The following is a 26,774-nucleotide window of genomic DNA, read 5'->3' as shown; positions in this document are numbered from 1 at the left end:
GAGGGTGGAAACCTCATGAATGAGACTAGTGCTCTTATCAAAACGGACAGGCCCCAAAGAGCTCCCTAACCCTCTTTCACCATTAAAGGTAACAGTGAAAGGTTGGCAGTCTGCAATCTGGAAGAGGGCCTTCACCAGAACCCTACATGCTGGCACTCTGAGCTTGGACTTCCAGCTGTCAAAACTGAGAAGGACTAAGAAAATAGATTATTTCCTTAAACAATACATACATTTAAAAATTTTAATTTCTAATATGGAAAATACTGATATAAACAAAGTTCTTTGGGGTCATCAATAATTGTTAAAAATGGAAAGAGGTCCAAAAATCAAAAAGTTTGAGAATTATTACCCTATATTAAACATGTGCACATACCCTCTGAATCAGATGTGCTTTGTCAAATCCTGCTTTCAGATAACAATCAGGAGGGGGAATGGAGTAGGTAGTCAGAGTCAGCAATTTAGGAATCCACTGCGGCTTCAAACAGTCTGAAATGCTTATGATTTTGGTGACACTTATATGAACATGTGCGGCACTGGATGACTGAAACGTCACTCTTTTAACGGTCTTATCATAATAAGTACATTTTATAGAGAGTTGAAAAATATAAGCCATCTGAATGGATATGCCATTTTATTTAACAGTTCAAGTTTAAAGCAGCAGACTAGCTTTAAATGTCCATTTCTTGCAAGGTTTTTTTAAATAAACACTGCTCGTGGATACTAACAGCTAACATTAGAGACAGCATCTGGGCAAACATATTTCAGAAAGTCCTTCAGCTAACCTAGGAAAATGCTGCCCAAAATCACACTCTCAGGGGCTTCAAGGCCTCTGAGAATCTTACCTCTCATCTCCAGGATCCTCTAAATAATCTGACAAGTTTCTGTTGAGCAGTTTACCCCATTAGAACAAAGGGTCAGTCTTATGTGAATATCAAGTGAATAAAAGACATGATCTTCACACGCCTTGTGTGAGATGGACATGTGATACCCTGAGTCAAGGTTCTTCACTCACAAGCTGAAATCGATGTCCAAAGCTCAGCCACTCTTTTTCCACAAGGACTTCAAACCCTCGGATGGTGCGGTAGTATCCGTCCAGCATGAGCATGGCCAGGGAGGTCAGCTGGGCCGTGCGGTCCCAGCCATCGCTGCAGTGCACCACCACAGACGTCTTTCCTGACTCCACTCTGTCAGCAATCCTGAGAGCCCCTGCAAGAATAAGCTGAGAAAAGGATTTTTTAAATGAATTTTTTTTAATTAAAGGCTATATTCCTCAAAATTTATAATAGTTTTGTTCAGAGATAACTATCTCAAAAACAGGTGGAGAAAAGAACATCAGTCCTTTCCTAAAAGGAATTTTTGTGAATGGTGGAAGATACTGATGCTTTGCTTTTAAAACTGAAAAGTCTCAAAAATGCAGACTCCTATTAATCCACACAATGAAATATCGAAACAAAAGGTACCTTCGGGTTCTAAACAAATCAAGAGTATGACTAATAAGAAAGAAGGATTAAGTTCCAAAGAGATCTATTTCTAACATTCTTCAAATATTCCAACATCATCCATTTAAGTAAAAATAATATACCAATTGAATTCTTACCTGTTACTTAAAACAGTGATACTTAACCAAATCAGAATAAATACGAAAGCAGTAAGGTTGGATATTATAAAATATTCTACAGTTTTATAGCATTTATTGTACTGTTTGTATACCACACAGCAAGCAAAGCATTAAATTTTAGAGAAAGCTGACTTTTACATATTGGTATGAATGAACAATTCTCATTGGACCAATATATTATCATGTCAATTTAACTGGTATCTAAAATAACTTCAGGTATTTTGTTAAATATGAAGGCTCCCTCTGCAAAATAATTTACCTTCTCTGAAGTTGATCTTGAGTTAAAACTAGACAGAATTAGATGTAACCTAAAGAGAAACACACAGTGTAATATCCTTTAAACTGAACAATAGAGCCCCCCTCTTCTCTGCAATGGCCCAATCATACTTTAAGAACAGCATGATTACACAAACATAGATAAGAGTGAAAGAAAAGATATGCTATACTAGGCTTGGAGAATCTCATGATGATCTCCTTTTAATCATAATCGTAGGCATATTTTGGAAGTGGGATACTCCAAAGCAATCTCAATCTTGTCTATGCATCAGAGTTATCTGTGAGCATTTAAAAAAAAAAAGCCTGGTCTCCATTAATCCAAACTCACTCTTTTAAATAACTTCCACCTGTAATTCAAATATGGGGCTTCCCAGGTGGCGCAGTGGTAAAGAATCCACCTGCCAATGCAGGAGACCAGAGACGCAGGTCTGATCTCTAGGTCAGGAAGATCCTTTGGAGAAGGAAATGGTAACCCACTCCAGTATTCCTGTCTGGGAAATCCCATGGACAGAGGAGCCTGGTCAGCTGCAGTCCGTGGGATCACAGACTCGGACATGACTGAGGGAATGAGCACACACAGGGCACATAAGTCAAATATATATGCAAAATTACACGTCACTGACCTAAAGGGTTAGAACAGTTGGAAAGCTAAGACAACAAGGAAGAGTTCTCCAAAGTGGTCATCTTCATCCATTCATTCACTTAGAAGATAAACATTTATGGAGTCCCCTAACATGTGGTAGGCACTGCTCACGGTGCTGGAACTATAGAGCAGCAAACAGAACAAAGTGCTGGCCTAATGAAGTTTATATTGTACTTAGGTGAGGCCGGCCAGATGCAAAGAAAGAAAGAAACAGTGTGTCAGATGGCAACAAGTGAAAAAGTACCATGCAGGACTAGGTAAAAAGGTACAACAGAACCAAATGCATAATACAGAAACCTAATTCATTCAAGCACCAAAACTTAAAAGTAGTTCTAAGGCAGAACTGTCACTGTGTGTGGATTGGTCAGGAAAGGCTTCTTTGAGAAGTTGATGTCTGAGCAGAGATCTAAAGAAAGTGAGCGGGTAAGCCTTGCAGGTGTGAAGGACTGAAGGGGGGGAAGGCGGTCCAGGCACAACTGTGCCTCTTCCAAGGAAATGTGTTTCTGTTATAGCCAGCTTTTTGGAGACAATGTTGTACCTACTAAAAAATGATCTGTAATTTACAGAATGCTGCAGTGAATGTCAGTTCCAAATCAAGCCTTATGGTTTTCTATTTACACATCATACAATGTAATAGATGGTCCCCATGACCATGCTAACAGAAGAATGTTCATGTACTTTGCTACATTCAAGCTTCTATGTTTCTAGAAGAGAAACAATAATCCAAATAGTTTATAATTCTCAAGAAGTCAATTTAGCCTTCAAATTTTTCTTAATTTTAGAGCTCTTAACGTGAGTATAATCTACTCTTTAACAGGAAAAATCCTATTTCCATTTATTTCCTAATATTAATATATGTGCTTATATATTATATAGAGATCTATATATAATATAGAGAGATCTATATTTTGGTAAGCTATGTTACTGAAATTCAGACCTATCTGAAAATATTTATAACTATATTAACTGAAATAATGTTTGGTGCTTCAAACGTTATGTTTAGGCAAGCTGAGGTTCATACAGTCTCCTTCATTTAACTACTTCACCTCATGTGCCTGACCAGAGTGGTTTTCAAAAGCTATGCAACAATTATTTACTGGGTGATTTATTTACATCATATAGTGCTACCCTGGCTCCTGTGGGGACAAAGAAGAAATATGATTTATCCTGTCCTACTCTCCATGAATCAGCAATCCACATTAATTGAGACATAAAAGTAATTAAATCAAGTACATGGGAGCATCTGATTAGCTGGAAAGAAAAGTAAAATGAAAAGCTCAGAGAAAATGGAAATGAATTCCATCTGAGAAGACTGTATCAAAGAAGTGACCCGGGAACTGAAGGATGGGCAGATTCAGATAGGACAGGAAAGAGAGGGGGAAAAAAGTACAACAGAGCCAAATGCGTAATACAGAAACCTAATTCATTCAAGCGCCAAAACTTAAAAGTAGTTCTAATTATCAAAGTAGTTATCAATTTTCACTGTTTAAAAAGGTACTTTCATCTTGATTTCAATTGTAAGAGCCAACAACACAAGAGGGCAGAGAAAGTCGTCGTGTGATAGTCCCTAACAGTTTAAAGAAAGAGTAACATATACCCACCTTAATGTGTTCCAGCCAGTGAGTAGATTCCAAGTTAGACAACCAGTGGGTCTCCTCAATGTTGGGGTAGACAATCTCCTTGAGTTTTCGTAAAGATTCTCTCATAACATGGATGTTATGGATATCTAGAAAAACTAGTTCTGCATTTTGATAGGCATCTTCACTTTCATAACCTCCACCTTTTGCCTGGAAAAATAACATCACAAGAAATAAAAAATGAATGCATATCCATTGTATGATGACATCCTTGAAAGAGTGCCATAAAATACCCAAAAGCATCAAAGCTGATACATGTCACTGATGGACAGGAAACTCCATGGGAAAATGTGGCTGCCTCAGGGCAACTTAACACAACCACGCTGTCCCACATGTTCTTCATAAAACAAGAATATACATGCTCACCCTGACTTCCTCTTGTTGCTGTTACTAAAATTACATATGATAACATATAGGAAGATACTTAAAGCACTATAATTTCACTCTCCAAATCTCAAGTCCTACCCAAACATAATTTCATACAGAAGACTGAAGCTCCATGTGCAGGGACATCTGTCTAGTTTACACCTGACCACGCTTTTCTTCACTTCATCTTAATATTTGCAAAGTGCTTTGCAATCGTGGTGACTGACTTCTAGGGTAACTGCACAATTATTATTAAATAAAAAGACAAAACAAACATAAAAGCACAGAGTACTATAGAATAATAATATCACTATTTTCAAAGAGGTAAATCTACATCTACAGAATAGAATGAGAAATATTTGGTGTTCACAGTAAGCTACATCTGGAAAGAACCAAATTTTTCTGGGTTGAATCTTTCTCTGTTTTATGAATAAAATATTCTTTTGCCTTTTGGATAAAATATACCTCTTATCTCAGATATAAAATCATGCCTCTTTGAGCACTAATGGAAAAAAAAATTAGGAAGATACTGGAACAGTCACTGTAGTTATATAAAATTAAGAGATCACATTTTTTAAAACAATAAAACTTACCTCTTAACCAACAACAAATTAGTGAAGACTAGACATTCAAGTTTCCTGTCTGACACTGATAGTGTGGGAAATGGTTTAGAGTCGAGATGGGCACAAGTACAAAATTAACAGCATTTCATTAGGTCCCTGTTAACAAGGATTATTCTGGAAAGTCAGGACAGGTCACATCAGGGGCAGAGGGACATTCAAATGTTTTGCAACAAATCCTAGAAACAAGGCAGTACTGCAGCCACACAGAGCCTGTCACGGAAACACACAGGGCGAAAACGCTCTGGAAGCAAGACTCGCACGGCTTGATGCGTATGCCAAAGGTTGGCATGGAACATTGAAAATACACTAAAAACACTGATAAGAATCCATTTTATGTAAATTATATTTCAATACAACTGGTATTATTTAAAAACAGAGCAACTAGATAGTAAAACCGAAGACACACAAAAAAAATCACTGAACTAGAGGACAGAGCATTCCATCAAACCCCAAAACCACCAACAGTCACAAGATCTCGATGCTATTGGTGAAAGTGTAAGGAAATGCAGAAGGAAGCAATGCATAAAAGATGACTAGAGAACAAGGGAATCACAAGAAAGTCTTACAGTTTTTACTGTTCTGCTTCCTGGTTTTAGCTTTCTTCCTCCAGAACTACAGGAAAGAACAGGTCAATCTAAGAAGTGCAGCTGAAACCGAGAAGGGTTCTGTCCATTCTAACAGATGAGTTATTAGAGAAACTCACAGATTAAGTGAAAGAATTTGGAAACAAATACAAATAAAAGGGAAAAAAATTAGAAATAAAGACCAAATTAGGAGAAACTCAAGAGCAAACGAATACAGTGGATGTTAAATTAAAAGAAACAGACAGTGAAAAGTAAAATATAAAACCAAAATGGAATTAGAAAGACATAAAAAAGATTCAAGAGAAAGCGACAAATGATGAAGAGAGGCAAAGAAGAGACAACCCAGGAGTAATAGCAGTCCTGAAGAAGAAAGCCAAAACAAAGAAATGAAATAAATACTAAGAACTATGATTAAAGAAAACAGTCATGATGCTTTTAAATTGAAATTACTAATGAAAACAGCACACATGCATACCTGATAATATAAACCCAAAAAACACAGCATCAAGACATATTCTGGCAAAATAACTGGACTTCAAAGAAAAACAAAAGAGAAAATTCTTTGCACATAGAAGTAAAAAGAGTGACTCAGAAAGAAAAGAAATTTAGTTTATGATCAGACTTTGAAACTTTATGACAAAAAAAAAAAAGGCAATATATTTAAGACATTCAAGAAAATCAAATGCAAATCAAGAATTTTATGCCCAGGAAAACCAATATAAATATAAAGAACATAAGCTGGTCCCCCCAACCCATGTCCATGCTCAGTCGTGACCAACTCTTTGGGACCCCATTGACTGCAGCCCACCAGACTTCTCTTTCCACAGAATTTCCAGGCAAGAACACTGGAGTGGGTTGCCATTTCCTGCTCCAGGTGATCTTCCCAACCCAGGCATCAAGCCCACAACTCCTGCGCCTCCTGTACTGACAGGCAGATTCTTTCTGCTGCTCCACTTGGGAAGTCCCTTATAAGCTGCAATCAGCAGGTGAATAACTCAGAATATTGTTTCTATCAGCTCTGCTCAAAGAAGCACAAGCTGGAATCAAGATTGCCGGGAGAAAGATCAATAACCTCAGATATGCAGATGACACCACCCTTATGGCAGAAAGTGAAGAGGAACTAAAAAGCCTCTTGATGAAAGTGAAAGAGGAGAGTGAAAAAGCTGGCTTAAAGCTCAACATTCAGAAAATGAAGATCATGGCATCTGGTCTCATCATTTCATGGCAAATAGATGGGGAAACAGTGGATACAGTGTCAGACTTTATTTTGGGGGGCTCCAAAATCACTGCAGGTGGTGATTGCAGCCATGAAATTAAAAGATGCTTACTCCTTGGAAGGAAAGTTATGACCAACCTAGACAGCATATTAAAAAGCAGAGACATTACTTTGCCAACAAAGGTCCATCAAGTCAAGGCTATGGTTTTTCCAGTGGTCATGTATGGATGTGAGAGCTGGACTGTGAAAAAAGCTGAGTGCCGAAGAATTGATGCTTCTGAACTGTGGTGTTGGAGAAGACTCTTGAGAGTCCCTTGGACTGCAAGGAGATCCAACCAGTCCATTCTAAAGGAGATCAGTCCTGGGTGTTCATTGGAAAGAGTGACGCGAAAGGTGAAACTCCAGTACTTTGGCCACCTCATGTGAAGAGTTGACTCACTGGAAAAGACTCTGATGCTGGGAGGGACTGGGGACAGGAGGAGAAGGGCCGACAGGATGAGATGGCTGGATGGCATCACCAACTCTATGGACATGAGTTTGGGTGAACTCCGGGAGTTGGTGACGGACAGGGAGGCCTGGCGGGCTGCAATTCATGGGATCACAAAGAGTTGGACACGGCTGAGCAATTGAACTGAACTGAACTTCAGACAAAAGAAAAAGACTACAAAGACTTCCACAGAAGAACTGGTTATGTGCACAAAATACAGCTACTTGTAGAAGTCAGAGGTAAACAGGAGAGTAAGAGTATAGAAGGGAGTATAAAGACTACCTACTCTGACAATGTAAATACAACACATGTATTTTACAATGGGAGCAAGTCTAAAAAAATTTTTCCCTAAATGTACTGGGGATACTAGTCACACTGTTATTCTAGCACCATGGTAGGATAAAGCAAGTATTTATGTAACATAACAAATCTTATCATTCCCTCTGACTTTGAGAATCAGCATTCCTGGTGGGTTAGGAGTTACACATGTAATTTTGAAGAAGTTACGTTAGAACCTGCCTGCCAATGTAGGTGACATAAGAGATGGGGTGTCAGGAAGATCCCCTGAAGGAGGGCATGGCAATCCACTCCAGAATTCTTACCTAGAGATTCCCATGGACAAAGAGCCGCCTGGCCGGCCACAGTCCATAGGGTCGTAAAGAGCCAGACATACATATGCATACACACATGTAAAAACTCATAACAATGAATTCAAACTGAAAGCACCAGTATGAACTCATGAAGTACTTTATCTTTAAAAATATATTAACATTTCCTGGCTCTATCCATTACCTAGTCTATTCAGAAAAGACTCAGAAATTGGACCAGTCCAGTAGCAAATAAGTATCCTTAGCACCAAATTATGGTTTCAAATACCATCTCCTACTAACAGAAACCAGAACTTTTTAGGGAAATGGCTATTCCAAGCCTGGGGCAGGAAACATACAAGATTTCCGGATGACTCTGCTGTATCTTATCATATCAGATAGCAAAGATTACGATGTGTGTGGCTCAGACACTTCAGTTGTGTCCAACTCTTTGCGAAGCCAAGCACTGTACCCCGTTAGGCTCCTCTGTTCATGGGATTCTCCAGGCAAGAATACTGGAGTGGGTTGCCATGCCCTCCTCCAGGGGATCTTCCTGACCTGGGGATCAAATCTACGTCTCCTGCATTGAAGGCATATTCTTTATCGATGAGCCACTAGGGAAGCCTAAAGATTACTTACTATGGTCATGCCAAACACACTCGGGAGGTAACTTGAAACGTCTCCTTTTGATCAGAGGCAGAAAAAAAATTTTAATACTATCTGCAATGAATTAGAAACTGCTGACGACATACAAACACAGTATGTGCTTAGTTGTGTCCAATTCTTTGTGACCCCATGGACTACAGCCCACCAGACTACTCTGTCCACGGAATTTTCCAGGCAGGAATACTGGGGTGGGTTGCCATTTCCGACTCTAGGAGATCTTCCTGACCCAGAAATTGAACCTGTGTCTCTTGTGCCTCCTGCACTAGCAGGCAAATTCTTTACCACTGTCCCACCTGGGAAGCCCCAGTGCATTCATAATGACACTTTAAAAAATTAGTCATACTCCTGGGATGGGAGGGAGTAAATTTATTATTGAGAAAACTGGTAAATAAGGAAAAGGAATCAATTATTTACCCTGGCTTTCTTATATGAACTGAACTGCTGATTAAACACAATTTAGATAAGAGAAAGTGCTTCTTTTTAGAAAGAGTTCAACTGATAGCTGAAAAGAAAATTATGAACTTAAGAGTATCACCATTTTGCAACCTCACTGAAGTAACAGATCTCAGCACTGAGCTTGATCAGTTGCTAATATCCAAAAAGAAGAATCAGGCACAAATTGTGTGCCTCCTGATGTATCCCCTACAGCTTTGCCAAAGGAATTGAACCTAAATCTGAATAAACCTCTGAATTCATGTGAAGGAAATTCAGAGGACAGAAGAACGGTACCATAGCACAATCAGCAACGTCTGGACTGTGGGAAACTCCACAGTAAAATATACTGGAGAGAAGGTGGGAATCAGGGAGGGAAGCGCAAGGGGAAGACTGTAGATGAAGAGAGACTTAAAAGACATACAAACACAATCTTAACAAGGCGAGGCTAAACTACAGAGACTAGTGATGTGTATACTTCAGTAACAACAGACTAAGTAATGTAAGCAGATGACTACTATAAAAGTTAGGATAGTGGTTACCTTTAGCAGGGGTAGAAGGCAAATCTGATTGGGGTAAGGTGCACATGGAAGGCTTAGTGGCTAGTAAAGCTTTAATTCTTGATATGGCTCATGACTGCAAAAGAAGTTGCCGCAGTCACACGGTTCCACACATATTCACACTGTTTCACACATTTCACACACTGTTTCACACACTGCTGTATCACACAGATTCACACTATTCACACATATTTACACTGCTAAAAAAAATACTCTTACCATGAAGATAAAAAATATTTGTTGCAAAAAATATGTATGCTTTTGCAGATTTTAAAAGGGAGATAGAGCAGGTGGATATTGGGTGAAGGTGGTCGAAAGGTACAAACTTCCAGTTAAAAGATAAATAAGTTGTGGGGATATAATGTACAATGTGATGACTACGGTCAACAACACTATATCATATATCTGAAAGTTGCTAAGAGAGTAAATTTAAAAAATTCTCATCACAAGGAAAAAGACACCATAACTATGTGAAGTGATGGATGTTAACTAAGCTTACTGTGGTGATCATTTCACAATATATATATATTTTAAATCAATATGTTGTATACCTCAAACTTATATACTTTTCTATGTCAATTATATCTCAATAAAACATCAAGAAAAAAGATATCTATCTAGCTGGTAAACTAACTTTCCTGAAGAATGACGGCAATATGTGCAAAACTTTTAAAAATATGAATATTTTAAATTAGGATACAGTAATAGTATAGCTAGGGAACAAAAATGTCAACAAAAGGTACTTGTTTTAGTTATATTTAAAATACTAAATATCAAACATCTAAATTAGAAGAATGATTAAGTAAACAATGACACAGCTATATGATGAGTACTCTAAAGTATTTCTCAAGAACAGTTATTGGAAAGAAATACTTTTTATAAAAATGAAAAACAATGAAACAAAACAATCAATATTTAATGTATAGAAAAAACAGTGGGAGAAAATACATCAAAGATCAGTAATTATAGGTGCTTTTTATTCCTTCACTTTGCCTATCCCTTCCTGGATTTTTGTTGTCTATTACATATTTTATGATCAGAAAAATGTCCCAATACATAAAATATACCAGTCTTCATTAAGAAAGAGATTTCCATAGTGAAATACATGTGGGAATCATTTTATAAGGAATATAACATTTTGCCTACTCCCTTTTCTGCCTTATACGCTTCTCATCCTAGAAAACATCTTTCTAAAAAAATATATTTTATTTATTTATTCAGCCATACCAGGTCTTAGTTGCGGCATGTGGGATCTTGTTCCCTGACCAGGCATAGAACAGCATTCCCTGCATTAGAAGCATGGAGTCTTACCCACTGGACCACCAGGGGAGTCCCTCATCCTAGACAATGAGTCTCATTCCTGCTAACTCATGGTATAAGTAATTACTGGGAAAATACACACCAGTCCCTGGGGAACCAGTTTCATATGTACAGTGTCCTGTTTCGCCTTTAAGGGGAAATATTTACAGTTTAACAGGGAATGCCTGGAATTCAAAGTGTCCTCAAAACACTAAACAGGATAGAAATAATTAAGTACATGCTCCATAATTTAATTAAAGGATGATCACCCCAGCAATGTTTATAATAGCAAAAAAAGAAAAAAAAAAAAAAAACCTAAATAACCAAAACAATTGTGTCTCTTATTTAGTCATAGAATTTGGGGTGTTTCAGTTTTGGAGGGAAGCCGTGTGGGTTTTTTTTTTGTCTTATCTGTGAGGTAATTTTTTAAAGCTAAACTATCTCTCTTCTCTTTTCTTCTCCGGTAGTAGATTTTTCCAAATGGACCAGAATTTCTGTTTCCACAATGCTAATATTGATTCCATAGCAGAAATCAGGACCACTGCTTCAACTGCCAGTCTCAGTGTGACTAGCTTGTACAGGCAGAGGCTTGCCAGAAGAGAGCAGCACTGGTCACTGAGAACTCTACATGATTCCTACAAGGGTGCTGGGCAGAGTTCAGTCTCACAAACTCAGTTTGGTGCCCAGTTTGGAGAACGGAGAGTCTTGCTCCTAAAACAACAGTTTATCAGGTGAGTTTTGCCCCGAAAACAACTCTGTTAGTTTTTATGATTCTCATTTTACAAAAAAGCCAACTAAAGTTACTAAAAAGATTAAAATTAAATGGGATTGACATGTACACACTGATATTTTGAAGACAGAAAACCAATAAGGACCAATAAGCACAGGTAATTCTGATCAATATTCTGTAATAACCTACATAGGAATAAGAATTTGAAAAAGAAAAGATACATGTATAACTGAGTCACTCTGCTGTACACCTGAAACACAACATTGTTAATCAACCATACTTCAATATAAAATTAAAAATAAAAATTTTTTAAGTTCTACTGTCAAGTAGAAGAGCCAGGATTAGAATCTGTATCTTTAGCATATGAAAAGCCTAAGCTCATCCTACTGCACTGTGTACATGTGCGCACGCTCAGTCACATCCAACTCATTGTGACCTCATGGACTGTAACCCTCCAGGCTCCTTTGTCCACAGAACTCTCCAGGCAAGAATACTGGAGCAGGTTGCCACTTCCTATTCCAGGGCATCTTCCCGACCCAGGGATCAAACCAGGGTCTCCTGCATTGCAGGCGGATTCTTTACCACTGAACTACCTCCTGACAAACTCATGAAACTGTAACTATAATCTTAATTACTGAAAGAGGAGCTCACCTTATTGGCAACTGCATTAACACTTGGCCGGGCGTCGAATATAAAGATTTTATGAGATTGGGCATTGGAGTCCATAATAGCTTGAAGGTATTTTTCATCTTCTTTGCTTCGCTTCCCACTCACCCCTACCATGGGCTGGCTACACCGAGTGATTGTGGCTTGACTTTCAGGATGAATCCATGACAAAACCTTAATGGGAGGAAAAGTGGCAACACACCCTTTGACATGCTTCTCTAGTTATAGTTCTTCCCCAAAACATTACTCAGTAAAACTCTGTTTTCTAACTGGATTCAAAGCTGAGCCATGAAAGGAAATATGAAGCTGCTATAAAAAATCATCATTTTTCTTTCAAGTCAACTCTGGCATGTGGAAAACTTGGTCTTATTAGTTAATCAGATATTGATTTTGAAGAGTCATTAATTAAAAGTATTGTCTCTAGGAAAAAAATACATTAAAAGAGGGCTTAAGTAAACTCCATTTTTAAAGTTCAGCAAAAATGCCCAATTATAGCATTCAGGGTCTACACATTTTTGTACCTAAAATTATTACAGCTTATGTTTCCAGAATACAGAAATTCATCACAAATTTGTACGGTTTTCTTCATTCCAGGATTTAAAGGAAGAGAGCATTTATCACTATGACCAACTATATAAGATAAAGAAATAGTGAATAATACCAGAGCCAACTCTGACTTCAAGTTAAGAGCCATGCAATTCTGAGCAGCTCTTTTATACCCATTTCAAACTCTCCAGAAACCTCTTTAGTCTAAGTCTTTCCTCTGGTTTTAATTTTACTCAATAACTCATTCCCTAATAGCCCCACAGAGGACCCGCTGCTGTAGCTATTTTTATCCCGCACCCAATCCCCCATTCATTATCCTCTGTACTATGTGGAGCACAAAAACAATGAGGAAGCTTCAGCACAGCTTCACACTTACTGGGATACGGCCCCGTGATCTGAAGGAAGCCACTCTCTTCAACTCTTCATCAGGGATATTTGCCGGAACAACCAAGAGGGCAGGGTAGGTATCACAGAGCTCATATCGTTCATTTATCTTTGTTATCCTCCAGCTTTCATTTGGAATTCCCTACATGTTAAATAAACATAAGACAAATCACTGCCTAAGAGAAATATCTGAAAATATTACAACAGAAGGCTCCTACTCAACTTCTCTTAAACTCCACTATCCATGTCTTAAGCTGTTGGAATAGTTATTGTCTGCCTATGGTGATCAGGCTTTTAGGATGAGACCCTGTAACATAGAAAATCTGTATTCATTTTGGCACTCAGTTTTATGTTAACAGATTTATTATGTTATTAAATACTGACTGAGTGCTGGGTCTGTCCTAAACATATCAAACAAAGGAAATAGTAAGACTGAAAATAAAAATGTTCTTGTCTTTAAAAAGAACAGTCTCATATAGTTTGACTGGATGACTGACTTTGCTGCCATTCATCTGTACAAAGAAATGTCTGAGGGCAGGCATTAAGCATCCACTAGAATGCTAGGCACATATTTATCACATATACATAAAGTGAATTTTATAGTATTAATGTCACTAATGTAAAACATATGAGAAAAACAAGAAACTAACAGAAGGCAAAGCCACCCCCCCAAAAAAAGAAGCAAGAGAAACATTTTTTTTAATACACATCGATTGTTAAACTTTGGTCCTTACAGGTTTGTTATATTTATAACTGGTATACCGCTTCACATATACAATTACTTAATAAGACACTTTAAATTTCCATTCTCCATTAGTATAGAAAATAAAGCTGTAACATTACAGCAAATGGTTAGAATTAAGAAAATACATTTATTTTTAATTTTATTACCTCTGACAACTCATAATAAACAGAAAAAGAATTGAAAGAAACCAAATTACAGTAAAAATATGTATATATATTTACTGAGCATTTACTATCTGCAAGTGCTATGCCTATACATGCATGTGCGTCCACACACACACACTTTATTGTACTCAGGTTTCATTAACATCACTGTAGAGATGAAGAAATTGTGGCACAGCTTATAACTTGATTAAAGGTAGTAAAAAATTCTATGTAAATTCTAAACCTATCCTTTTTATAATAAAATACATTGTGCCTCAAGAAAAATTTCACTATCCTGATTCACAAAATAGTTATAAAAACCTGAAATCAAAGTGCAGGAGATACTTCTCCTCCAAAGGGGTATTTCTCAAGCTGTTGCCAAACACCCAAAAAGATATTAAAATTAAGAAAGAAGGGAGGACTTCCCTGTACTAGAGTGGATGGGAATATACCTGCAAACGCAGGAGACAGGGTTTCTGTCCCTGGTCCAGGAAGATCACAAATGGCACGGGGCAACTAAGCCATGCGCCACAACTCCTGAGCCTGTGCTGGAACCTGCGTGTTCCAGGACCCGCGTGCCACAGCTCTGAGGCCCGCACCTGGGGCCCCTGCTCCGCAGGAAGAGAAGCGACAGTGACGAGAAGCCTGTGCACTCAGAGAAAGCAGCCCGAGTCCAGTGACAAAGATACATCACAGGCAAAAGTAAAAATAAATTAACTAAATTTTAATCAGAAAGAAGGCGAAATTCGTTCCCAGTAATCATGTGATAAATATTATCAACAGAGTTTCCATTTACAGTAGCCATTTTATCATCAGTGCCTTACATACTATTTACCCCATTTATTTAGCCTGGCCCTAACTTGCTACCTATGATCTACATATCTCCTTTCCTCTTGCCTTCCTCAACTTTATACTCAGGTAAAATCCAAACTTATTTTCAGAAATAAAAGAAAGGTTTAATTAAAGATGTTTAAAACGTATTTACATGTAATAATAAAAAACAGAATGTACAATGAACTGGTGAGTTTATAGAGGAAGTGCTCAATTAAGAAACTTCAGTCCAGTTCAGTCGCTCAGTTGTGTCTGACTCTCCCAGTTGTGTCCGACTCTTTGCAGCCCCATGGACTGCAGCACACCAAGCCTCCCTGTCCATCACCAACTCCAGGAGTTTACTCAAACTCATGTCCATTGAGTCAGTGATGCCATCCAACCATCTCATCCTGTCTTCCCCTTCTCCTCCCGCCTTCAATCTTTCCCAGCATTGGGGTCTTTTCCAATAAGTCAGTTCTTCGCATGAAATGGCCAAAGTATTGGAGTTTCAGCTTCAGCATCAGTTCTTCCAGTGAATATTCAGGACTGATTTCCTTTTGGATAGACTGGTTGGATCTCCTTGCAGTCCAGGGACTCTCAAGAGTCTTCTCCAACACCGCAGTTCAAAAGCATTAATTCTTCGGCACTCAGCTTTCTTTATAGTCCAACTCTCACATCCATACATGACTACTGGAAAACCATAGCTTTGACTAGACGGACATTTCTTGGCAATGTCTTTTCTTTTTAATATGCTGTCTACGACTAAGCGACTTCACTTTCACTTTTCACTTTCATGCATGGAGAAGGAAATGGCAACCCACTCCAGTATTCTTGCCTGGAGAATCCCAGGGACAGAGGAGACTAGTGGGGCGCTGTCTATGGGGTTGCACAGAGTCAGACATGACTGAAGTGACTTAGCTAGGTTGGTCTCAGCTTTTCTTCCAACGAGTAAGTGTCTTTTAATGTCATGGCTGCAGTCACCATCTGCAGTGATTTTGGAGCACCCCCAAAAAGTCTGGCACTGTTTCCACATCTATTTGCCATGAGGTGATGGGACCAGAGGCCATGATCTTCATTTTCTAAATGTTGAGTTTTAAGCCAACTTTTTCGCTCTGCTCTTTCACTTTCATCAAGAGGCTCTTTAGTTCTTCTTTACTTTCTGCTTACATAAGGGTGATATCATCTGCATATCTGAGATTATTGATATTTCTCCTGGCAATCTTGATTCCAGCTTGCAATTCATCCAGCCCAGCATTTCTCATGATGTACTCTGCATATAAGTTAAATAAGCAGGGTGACAATATACAGCCTTGATGTACTGCTTTTCCTATTTGGAACCAGTCTGTTGTTCCATGTCCAGTTCTAACTGTTGCTTCCTGACCTGCATACAGATTTCTCAAGAGGCAGGTCAGGTGGTCTAGTATTCCCATCTCTTTCAGAATTTTACACACTTTGTGGTGACCCACACAGTTAAAGGTTTTGGCATAGTCAATAAGGCAGAAATAGATGTTTTTCCAGAATTCTCATGCTTTTTCAATGATCCAGTGGATGTTGGCAATTTGATATCTGGTTCCTCTGCCTTTTCTAAAACCAGCTTGAACATCAGGGAGTTCACAGTTCACGTATTGTTGAAGTCTGGCTTGAAGAATTTTGAGCATTACTTTACTAGTGTCTGAGATGAGTGCAATTGTGTGGTAGTTTGAGCATTCTTTGGCATTGCCTTTCTTTGGGATTGGAATGAAAACTGACCTTTTCCAGTCCTGTGGCCACTGCTGAGTTTTCCAAATTTGCTGGCATATTGAGTGCAGCACTTTCACAGCATCATCTTTTAGCATTTGAAATAGCTCAACTGGAATTCCATCACCTCCACTAGCTTTGTTCGCCGTGATGCTTTCTAAGGGCCACTTGACTTCACATTCCAGGATGTCTGGCTCTAGGTGAGTGATCACACCATCATGATTATCTGGGTCATGAAGATCTTTTTTTTATAGTTCTTCCGTGTATTCTTGCCACCTCTTCTTAATATCTTCTGCGTCCATTAGGTCCATACCATTTCTGTCCTTTATTTTGCCTATAACTGCATGAAATGGTCCCTTGGTATCTCAAATTTTCTTGAAGAGATCTCTAGTCTTTCCCATTCTGTTGTTTTCCTCTATTTCTTTGCACTGATTGCTGAGGAAGGCTTTCTTACCTCGCCTTGCTACTCTTTGGAACTCTGCATTCAGATGCCTGTATCTTTCCTTTTCCCTTCTCTTCTTTTCACAGGTGTTTGTAAGGCCCCCTCAGACAGCCATTTTGCTTTTTTGCATTTCTTTTTCTTGGGGATGGTCCTGATCCCTGTCTCCTGTACAATGTCATGAATCTCCGTCCATAGTTCATCAGGCACTGTGTCTGTCAGACCTAGGCCCTTAAATCTATTTCTAATTTCCACTGTATAATCATCAGGGATTTGATTTACATCATACCTAAACGGTCCAGAACCAAGAAACTGACTGCCATCTTTAACTCATCCAATCAACAATCAATTTTTAGGATTTTTTTTCTTCCAAAAGCACCAGAAAGGCCCCCCGGTGGCTCAGCGGCGGGGCGAGGGCGACTGCTCGGGCGGGCGGGCAGTGGGGCGAGTGGCGGGCGGCCTGCCGACGACGGGAGAGCCGGGGGCGGGGCGGCGGCGGCCAGCGAGGGAGCGCGCGGGGGGCCTGGCCCCGCCCCCGGCCCGCCCGCCCTGGTGACCTTCAGGGACCGGGCGGCGGGCGCAGGCCCCAGGCCCGGGCGAAGGCGGCGGCGGCGAGATGTTCGTGCAGGAGGAGAAGATCTTTGCGGGCAAAGGTGCTGCGGCTGCACCGAGTGGCTGGAGGAGGCGACCGAGGACACCTCGGTGGAGAAGCTCAAGGAGCGCTGGCTCAAGCACTGTGCGCCTGGGAGCTTAGAAGACCCCAAGAATGTGACCCATCACAAATTAATACATGCCGCATCTGAGAGGGTGCTGAGTGACGCCAAGACCCTCCTGGAGGAGCACGTCCAGGACGAGGATGTGATACTGTTGATCCGAAAGCGCGCTCCAGCCCCCCTCCCCAAGATGGCTGAAGTCTCCGCAGAAGAAAAGAGTAAACAAGAGCAGAGAGCCCGGGACAGAGACGCTATCTTCCGAGCCACCGCCAGCCTGCCTTCCCACAACATGGACCGGGCCGTGGTGCAGACCAGCGCGAGGGACTTCCAGACGGAGCTACGGAGAATCCTGGTGTCTCTCATCGAGGTGGCTCATAAGTTGCTGGCGCTGAACCCGGATGCCGTGGAATTATTTAGGAAGGCAAACGCCATGCTGGACGAGGACGAGGACGAGCACGTGGATGAGGCAGCCCTGCGGCAGCTCACGGAGATGGGATTCCCGGAGACCAGGGCGGCCAAGGCCCTGCGGCTGAACCACATGTCAGTGCCCCAGGCCATGGAGTGGCTCATTGAGCACGCAGAGGACCCCACCATCGGCACTCCGCTCCCAGGCCCAGCCTCACAGGGAGAGGTGGGCGCCGAGGCCGCCCCTGCTGCCGGGACCAGTGAGGAGGAGGAGGGCAGAGACGAGCTGACAGAGATCTTCAGGAAGATCCGGAGGAGAAGGGAGTTCCGTGCGGACGCCCGGGCTGTCATTTCCCTGATGGAGATGGGCTTCGACGAGAAGGAAGTGATCGACGCCCTCAGAGTGAGCAACAACCAGCAGAACGCCGCCTGTGAATGGCTGCTGGGTGACCGCAGGCCCTCCCCCGAGGAGCTGGACAAGGGCATCGACCCCGAAAGCCCCGTTTCAGGCCATCCTGGACAACCCCGTGGTGCAGCTGGGCCTGACCAACTCGAAAACCTTACTAGCATTTGAAGACATGCTTGAGAAGCCGCTGAACAGCACTCAGGGGATGAACGACCCTGAGACGGGCCCGGTCATGCTGCAGATCTCCAGAATCTTCCAGACCCTGAACCGCACATAGGCCGCGCACTCCAGCCACCTGGCCCGGAGGGCCTCTTCTTCCTAGCCCAAGGGGTGGGGAGAGTGTGCAGACCCCAGGGTGCCCCTGGGCTGGGGGAGGGGAGCAGGTGGGCTGGAGGGGACCCTGCCCTGCGTGTCGGGCGCCAGGGCTGCACTCCTGCTGGGATCTTACTGCTGAAAAACCTCGGGCGGCAGCGTGCTCGGTCGGGCCTCCAGCCTCCGACAGTGTTTACAGACAAGGCCGTCACCCCAGGAAGGGGTCGCCTCCCTCCAACGTCCCCCTGGGCTCTTGAACCGCTACTTGAATTGACCGTAGGCGCTGCTTGTAGAGTCCACTTGTTATTTGAAACAAGGCATGTTTCAATCCAAAGTGTTATTGTCAAAGGTACTAACTTGAGTAGAAGAATTCACAGATGACTTCTCTTTAATAAATAAATTCCCATTTTCCAAAAAAAAAAAAAACACAAAAGCACCAGAAAACTTTGCTCACTCCTCTCAAGCCTCACTTCTCTTCTGAACCTCTGCAATCCATTCTCCACACTGCCTCAAAATTCTTTTAAGATGCAAAAGTTATCATGTCATTCTTCTGCCTAAAACTATCAATGGCTACCTATTTCTTTTCAGATACATTTAGAACTCTAGACAGGACCTGACAAAGATCCTCACCCCCTTGCTTTTCCCCACTGATCTCTGGCCACTCTGCAGCACTCTCTGGTGCTTGCTGCAGTCCAGCCTAAACCAAACACCTTCTGTTTCCAGATGGCATCATGTTCTCTCACCGGAGTACTTGCTCTATTAATCACAGGATTCATGACCATATATTTTGATTATTAGTTTATTTCTTTGAATCTGCCATTAAACATGTATCCTTTGGGAGTCAGGATTGTGTCTTTCTGTTTTAGCCACTAACACACACTAGGTGATACATGAATCTGATTAACAAATGAAGAAATCAACGAACCATAAGGAAGCTTCTACAAGAAGAAAAACTGGCTTTTGAAGTTTTCTTAGAAAATACAGAGTCAAAGCTGAAAGGGTCAGATCTCTGGAGATCCTAGTGTACCACCTTGAACCCAGGTATTTAACTCCTCTCTCTCTCTCACCGTCTTCCCATATCCTTCAAAAATCACTGCCAGGGAGAACTGCTGTAACCACTGAGATTGTGTCATCTTCTTCAGAAAAAAACAAAAATGGACTCTCCCGGGGGCTCAGCAACTCAAGAGACACAGGAGATGAAGGTTCAATCCCTGGTTGGGAAGAGACCTTGGAGGAGGGCTTGGCAACACACTCTAGTATTCTTGCCTTGAGAATCCCGTGGACAAAGGAGCCTGGTGGCTACGGTCCATAGGGTCACAAAAGAATCATTCGGACACAATCCAAGTGACTGAGCATACAGCACACTTCAGAAAAATGGCTAGGTTGGAGTAGAATCACTGAGGTAAGCCATTACCTTAAGGGCTCTCGTTCTCCTCACTCTTAGAGAAATTGACATAACTATCTCCACTAAAGGAACTGCCTTCCAAGCAGCAAACTGGAGTTGGCTAGTCAGCACATACTTTCTTTGTAGACATTGTTCAAAGACATACTGACAACTATTGATCTTTGACATATATCTTTCTGCTCTCCACAAAATCACTGCCCTTCAGTTAATGTATCCATTTGTCAGAGTCAATTTACAACCAAATTAACAGGATTATAGCTTTCCTTGTTAGTTACATCTCAGCTCTGAGAATAAAATTCTATTTTCCTTGGCTGTACTTGAGTGCTCTCAGATTTGTTAACCAAGATATCTACCATATGATTATTTGTGCAGAAGACCATACTTATTTTTTATTTACTGATTTTTACCATTTTAGCAACCTGATGATTTCTCTTTACCTTACCCACAAATTTCAGAGTCCTCTGTAAATCACTATATGTGTCAAGAGACAATTAAACGAATATTCACCCACACAGAAAACTTAAATGGTTATTCATGGTTTTGTCCATTTTAAAAATATATGATCTAATTTCTTTAGGCATGATAATGGATAAGTCTATGCATTTAATGCGACTTTCCTTTTGTGTTTCAGCAACAGCACACAAAAAAGCCAACCAATCATGATTTGTTTTTAGAGCTTTACAATGTAATAAATACAATAATAATCATTTAGATAGATTTCTGTGGTTTACAATGCACCTTCCTGCATATCACACTAACTCCTCAAAAAATCCATAAAGGTAAGTGAAAAATAAAGGCACTGTGGCACACCTCTAAGTGTGAGAACTAAGCAAGAGCTAGAGCTAGCATTCAGAAGTGGAATCTCGCAAATGCTCTGGCAGCAGACTGTGGTGACAGCTGCACAACTTCATATGTTAAACAATAGTGGGTTATACACTTTAAAGTAGAAAATCTTATGGTATGTGAATGATATCTCAGTTTCAAAGAAGAAAAGAATTGAGTGGCCCGTGATTCTGAGATGGTATAATCTCCAAAATGTATTAAATGAAAAAGATATATACAGTGTGCAGAGAATGCTATTATCTGCTTTAAAAATAATAATAATGTACATCATGGCATCCGGTCCCATCACTTCATGGGAAATAGATGGGGAAACAGTGGAAACAGTGTCAGACTTTATTTTGGGGGGCTCTAAAATCACTGCAGATGGTGATTCCAGCCATGAAATTAAAAGATGCTTACACCTTGGAAGAAAAGTTATGACTAACCTAGATAGGATGTTGAAAAGCAGAGACATTACTTTGCCAACAAAGGTCCGTCTAGTCAAAGCTATGGTTTTTCCAGTGGTCATGTATGGATGCGAGAGTTGGACTATGAAGAAAGCTGAGTGCCAAAGAATTGATGCTTTTGAACTATGGTGCTGGAGAAGACTCTTGGGAGTCCCCTGGACTGCAAGGAGATTCAACCAGTCCATTTTAAAGTAGATCAGCCCTGGGTGTTCTTTGGAAGGAATGATGCTAAAGCTGAAACTCCAGTACTTTGGCCACCTCATGTGAAGAGTTGACTCATTGGAAAAGACTCTGATGCTGGGAGGGATTGGGGTCAGAAGGAGAAGGGGACAACCGAGGATGAGATGGTTGGATGGCATCACCGACTCTATGCACTTGAGTTTGAGTGAACTCCGGGAATTGGTGATGGACAGGGAGGCCTGGCATGCTGTGATTCATGGGGTCGCAAAGAGTCGGACACGACTGAGCAACTGAACTGAACTGAACACACATATACAGGCTATGTAGCATAAAAATCTCTGAAAGGATATACAAGTGGTGAGTAAAGTTATTTCCTAAAGGGAGAAGAGCTGGGACAGCTGGGAAAAATGCTGGCCCAGAAGGAAAACCTTCAAGTATATCCTTTCATATCTTTTGAATTTTATACAGTAAATTACTGAATTCAACTTTTAATTTACAAGACAAACAAAGGAATACTCTGATGCTCTATCTTTAGTCTCAACATTTATGTTAAAGTTCAAGTTCTTTATATATTTTGGATATTAACACCCTTATCAGATACATGGTTTGCAAATATTTTCTCCAGTTCCATAGAGTGCCATGTGTAAGGCTATTAATATCCAAAATATATAAAGAACTTAAAAACGACAAAAAGTCCGATTAAAAATGAGGAAAGGATTTGAATAAACATTTTTCCAAAGACATACAAAGGGCCAGAAGACACATGAAACAACGCTCAACATCACTAATGGAGAAATGCAAATCAAAACTACAACGAGATACTGCCTCAAACCTGTTAGAATAGTAATCATAAAAGAAAAAAATAAAAAATCACAAGTGTTGGCAAGGATGTGCAGAAAAAGGAACCCTTGTGCACTGTTGCTGGGAATGCAAATGGTGCAGCCACTATGGGAAACAGTATGGCAGGTCTTCAAAAAATTGAAAATAGAACTGCTATATGATCCAGCAATTCCATTTTGAAAACATTAACTCAAAAAGATATATGCTTCCCCTGTCACCACGGCATTATTTACAATAGCCAACATAAGGACACAATGTTAAGTGCCCACTGATGAATGAATGAATGAAGAACATGTAATATATATACATAATAATATACGGGGGCTTCCCAGCCAGCTCAGTGGTAAAGAATCCACCTACCAATGCAGGAGACACAGCTTTGCCCCTGGGTCGGGAAGGTCCCCTGGAGGAGGAAATGGCAACCCACTCCTAAATTCCTATCTGAAAAATCCCACGGACAGAGGAGCCTGGTAGGCTACAGTCCATGGGGTTTCAAGGAGTAGTGCACATCTGAGCAATTGGGCACACATCAAGCTAAGTGCCGAAGAACTGATGCTTTTGAACTGTGGTGTTGGAGAAGACTCTTGAGAGTCCCTTGGACAGCAAGGAGATCCAACCAGTCCCTTCTGAAGGAGATCAGCCCTAGAATTTCTTTGGAAGGAATGATGCTAAAGCTGAATCTCCAGTACTTTGGCCACCTCATGTGCAGAGTTGACTCACCTCATGTGCAGAGTTGACTCATTGGAAAAGACTCTGATGCTGGGGGGGATTGAGGGCAGGAGGAGAAGGGGACGACAGAGGATGAGATGGCTGGATAGCATCACTGACTGGATGGACGTGAGTCTGAGTGAACTCCGGGAGTTGGTGACGGACAGGGAGGCGTGGCGTGCTGCGATTCATGGGGTCGCAAAGAGTCAGACACGGCTGAGCGACTGAACTGACACACAAACATATATATACATACATATAGTAAGATAGAGAAATCACTCCCACTCTAAATGGAATTATATTGCTGTTCAGTCACCAAGTCCTGGCCAGCTCTCTGAGACCCCATGGACTAGAGCACAGCAGGCTCCTCTGTCCTCCGCTACCTCCTGGAGTTAGGTCAAACTCATGTCCATTGAGTTAGTGATACTATCTAACCATCTCAGCCTCTGCTGCCCCTCTCCTTTGCCTTCAGTCTTCTCAGCATCAGGGTCTTTTTCAATGAGTTGGCTCTTGAATAGAATTTTATTCAGCCATGAAAAAGAGCTTGTCACTCTGTGACAACATGGATGGAACTTGAGGATATAACTTAAATAAAACAGAGAAAGCAAGTATTGTACGATGATCTCGCTTACATGTGGAATTAAAAAATAAAAATGACCAAAAAAACCCAAACTCATATATAAAGGGAACCGACTCATGGTTGATTACTGGAAGTAGGGAGTCAGGAGTGGGCAGAAATGGTAAAGGAAGTCATAAGGTACAAACTTCCAGTTAAAAAGTAATGTAGTTACAGGGATAATGTACGGCATGGTAACCATAATTAATACTGTAGTGCATATCTGAAAGTTGCAAAGAGAATAATCTTGAAAGATCGCATCACAAGAAGACAAATTCTGTAACTGTGTATGGTGACACAGGTGAGCTGTTAACAAGTACTGTGGTAATCATTTCACAATACATATAAATATTAAATCATCATCTGATATACCTGAAACTAATATAATGTTGTATGTCAATTATATTTCAATGAAAACAAGGAAAGAAACAGAAAAAAGAGATTATCTTCATTTTCTTTGGTAATAAACTACACCAAGTAGTGTCCTCTCCAATAGACTTTAACGTAGTTGACCCAGAGACAAAGTGCCTAACTCTCCAGCAAAAAGTTAATAAATTAATGGATTAATTTTTAATCTTTTGAAGTCAATAGACCATAAAGCACCTGTATAGAGTCCAATGCTCTGACTACTGTATTTCCTAATCTCATAATTCTCTTTTCTGAATGTGTGTATCTGTTTATTTACTCTTTTTTAAACTGAAGTACAGCTGATTTATAATACTGAATTAGTTTCAGATGTACCACAAAGTGATTCAGCTACGTATATTTTTAAACTTTTTTCCATTATGGGTTATTACAACAACAAAAAACCACATAACTATATAAAGCTGTTTGTTCACTTCTATTCATGAGTTTTGTTGTATTAAAGAATATAGAATATCAAAAAAAATTTTTTTAAGTACTTACCTGCCTTCTATACTCCGAAAGAGAGTCGTATAGCTTCCACCCATTTTCAGGGAATACTTCTTTATACTCAAAAGCAAAAAGAGACTACAAAAGGTAAACAGAGTTAATAGCTAAAAAAGACCTTTAAGAAGGTAATGAGTCAGAAATGTACCTTTATCATACCCCAAGTTTTCACTGACTTATCTGAAAGGATATTTTGTACTGGTATCCTTTTTTTTCAATTGTTGTTTTAAGCGTTTGTTTTGTAATTTTGAAAGTTTATTGCTTTTTTTGTATTTTTCAAACACAGAAAAGCACAAAGGCCTGCCACCAAGATTTATCAAATGCTAACATATTACCATAATTCCTTCAGATATCTTTAGTAGCTGTTTTAGGTTTACTTCTAAATAATGAAAGACATTACATAAAAAAGACAACTTCTGATATAATTAATTAATTAGACACCACAGATGTCAGCAATTAAGCAGCTTTACAGATAATGCAACATATTCTAAAACATACTGAAAAAACTTTTTATTTGGGGGCATGCAATCTGTGTATCAAAAATGAAAATTTATCATTAATATGGACAGAATGGCAGGAACAACTATGATGAAAACCATTTAAACTTGAGTCAGAAAACCAAAACCGATTCTAAATTTTACTCTTTACTAACTGTGCCACTGAGTTAACTGCTTACCTGCTTCTGGTTTCAACTTTAAAATCTGGATAAACAATATTTACCACCATAGGGCTACTTTGGACATTAGATTATATAAAATAAATGAGTAAACCTAACACTGTTAATAGCACGCAGAAGAAACTCAGTTCTAAGTATTGATCCACCTTTCCTCCAATATTGCTAGACTTAACTCTCAGCTCTCAATTAAAAAGGAGATTTCACATACAGATTTTCATCATGGAAACATCCTGGATATAAAGATCACATAATTAAACAATCTGCAGGAATGAACCTGCGAAATCAGTCCAGTTTCCTCATTTTATATCTTAAAAAGACTGGTCCCATAGATTGAATTAAACCTAAACTACACATCTGGTTAAAAGGCAAAGTGAGATTGCAAACACCAAGATTCTAGATAGCCTATACAAGTTTCTTTACACTACACCAATAATTATAATAGATTTTTCAAAGATAGAAGAAATCTCTTACCAGGTTATTAGAGACAGGAAATGCATATTTCATTAGATTTTCAAATATTGATCTTCTTGTTCGCCCCTCAGGTTTATGAGCAAATCGTAAATTCCGAATATCCTAGAAAAGAGTCAGGATTCAAGTCACCTATCACTGTTTGCTAACTTTTTATTTAATGAATAAATAAGGCAACTTGGAACTATCTTGTAAAACGTTAAGATCTGTGAATGAGGGATACAAAAATAGATCAGACAACAGCCCCTGGAGGAAGGGAAGTTACAATGCCTTATTAAGAGAAATAAAATAAACACAGGATACAAGGTGGGATTCAGAGAATAGAAAACTCTCCTCTGTTTATGAATTCAAGTTGGGCCACTGAAGGACGCAGCACCTGATGTAGGCACAGGAGATTAGAGATGTTACATCTGAAATCACAGTATCACACGAGTCATACACACACTGTCAACAGTATGTCCTTCCCCGTTAAAGGCCATTTTCTGTTATGAATTTCCCCACCAAAAACCTGACTAGCTATTGTTACATATTTCATAAAGTCTTCACTCCAATTAAGCTTGGTGATCATTTTCCTATTTATAATTCCTTCCCAGGACTCACTTCCATTGATCTTTAATTCATAAGTCTCTGGCTACTAGACTGATAAAACCAAA

General features: G+C 40.0%; 1 protein-coding gene and 1 pseudogene across 3 annotated transcripts in view; one reads left to right on the top strand and one right to left on the bottom strand.

Annotated features, from left to right (window-relative positions):
- MTMR2 (myotubularin related protein 2) overlaps window positions 1-26,774 on the bottom strand; it is a 113,450-nt gene that overhangs the window by 9,122 nt on the left and 77,554 nt on the right. For all 3 annotated transcript variants that reach the window (XM_052652419.1, XM_052652420.1, XM_052652418.1), the window contains 6 exons: window positions 26,125-26,226; window positions 24,975-25,058; window positions 13,313-13,462; window positions 12,376-12,564; window positions 4,139-4,324; window positions 1,013-1,219 (listed from right to left, as the gene is read on the bottom strand). In XM_052652419.1, coding sequence (XP_052508379.1) covers window positions 1,013-1,219; window positions 4,139-4,324; window positions 12,376-12,564; window positions 13,313-13,462; window positions 24,975-25,058; window positions 26,125-26,226 — 918 coding nt within the window. The remainder of the gene's footprint in view (window positions 1-1,012; window positions 1,220-4,138; window positions 4,325-12,375; window positions 12,565-13,312; window positions 13,463-24,974; window positions 25,059-26,124; window positions 26,227-26,774) is intronic.
- Window positions 17,811-19,068, top strand: LOC128060125 (ubiquitin-associated domain-containing protein 1-like; annotated as a pseudogene).

Source organism: Budorcas taxicolor, chromosome 15, assembly GCF_023091745.1.
Source record: "Budorcas taxicolor isolate Tak-1 chromosome 15, Takin1.1, whole genome shotgun sequence".
Lineage (NCBI taxonomy): Eukaryota > Metazoa > Chordata > Mammalia > Artiodactyla > Bovidae > Budorcas > Budorcas taxicolor.
Note: the sequence above shows the minus strand (reverse complement) of the source record. Positions and strands in the feature narration are given on the sequence as shown.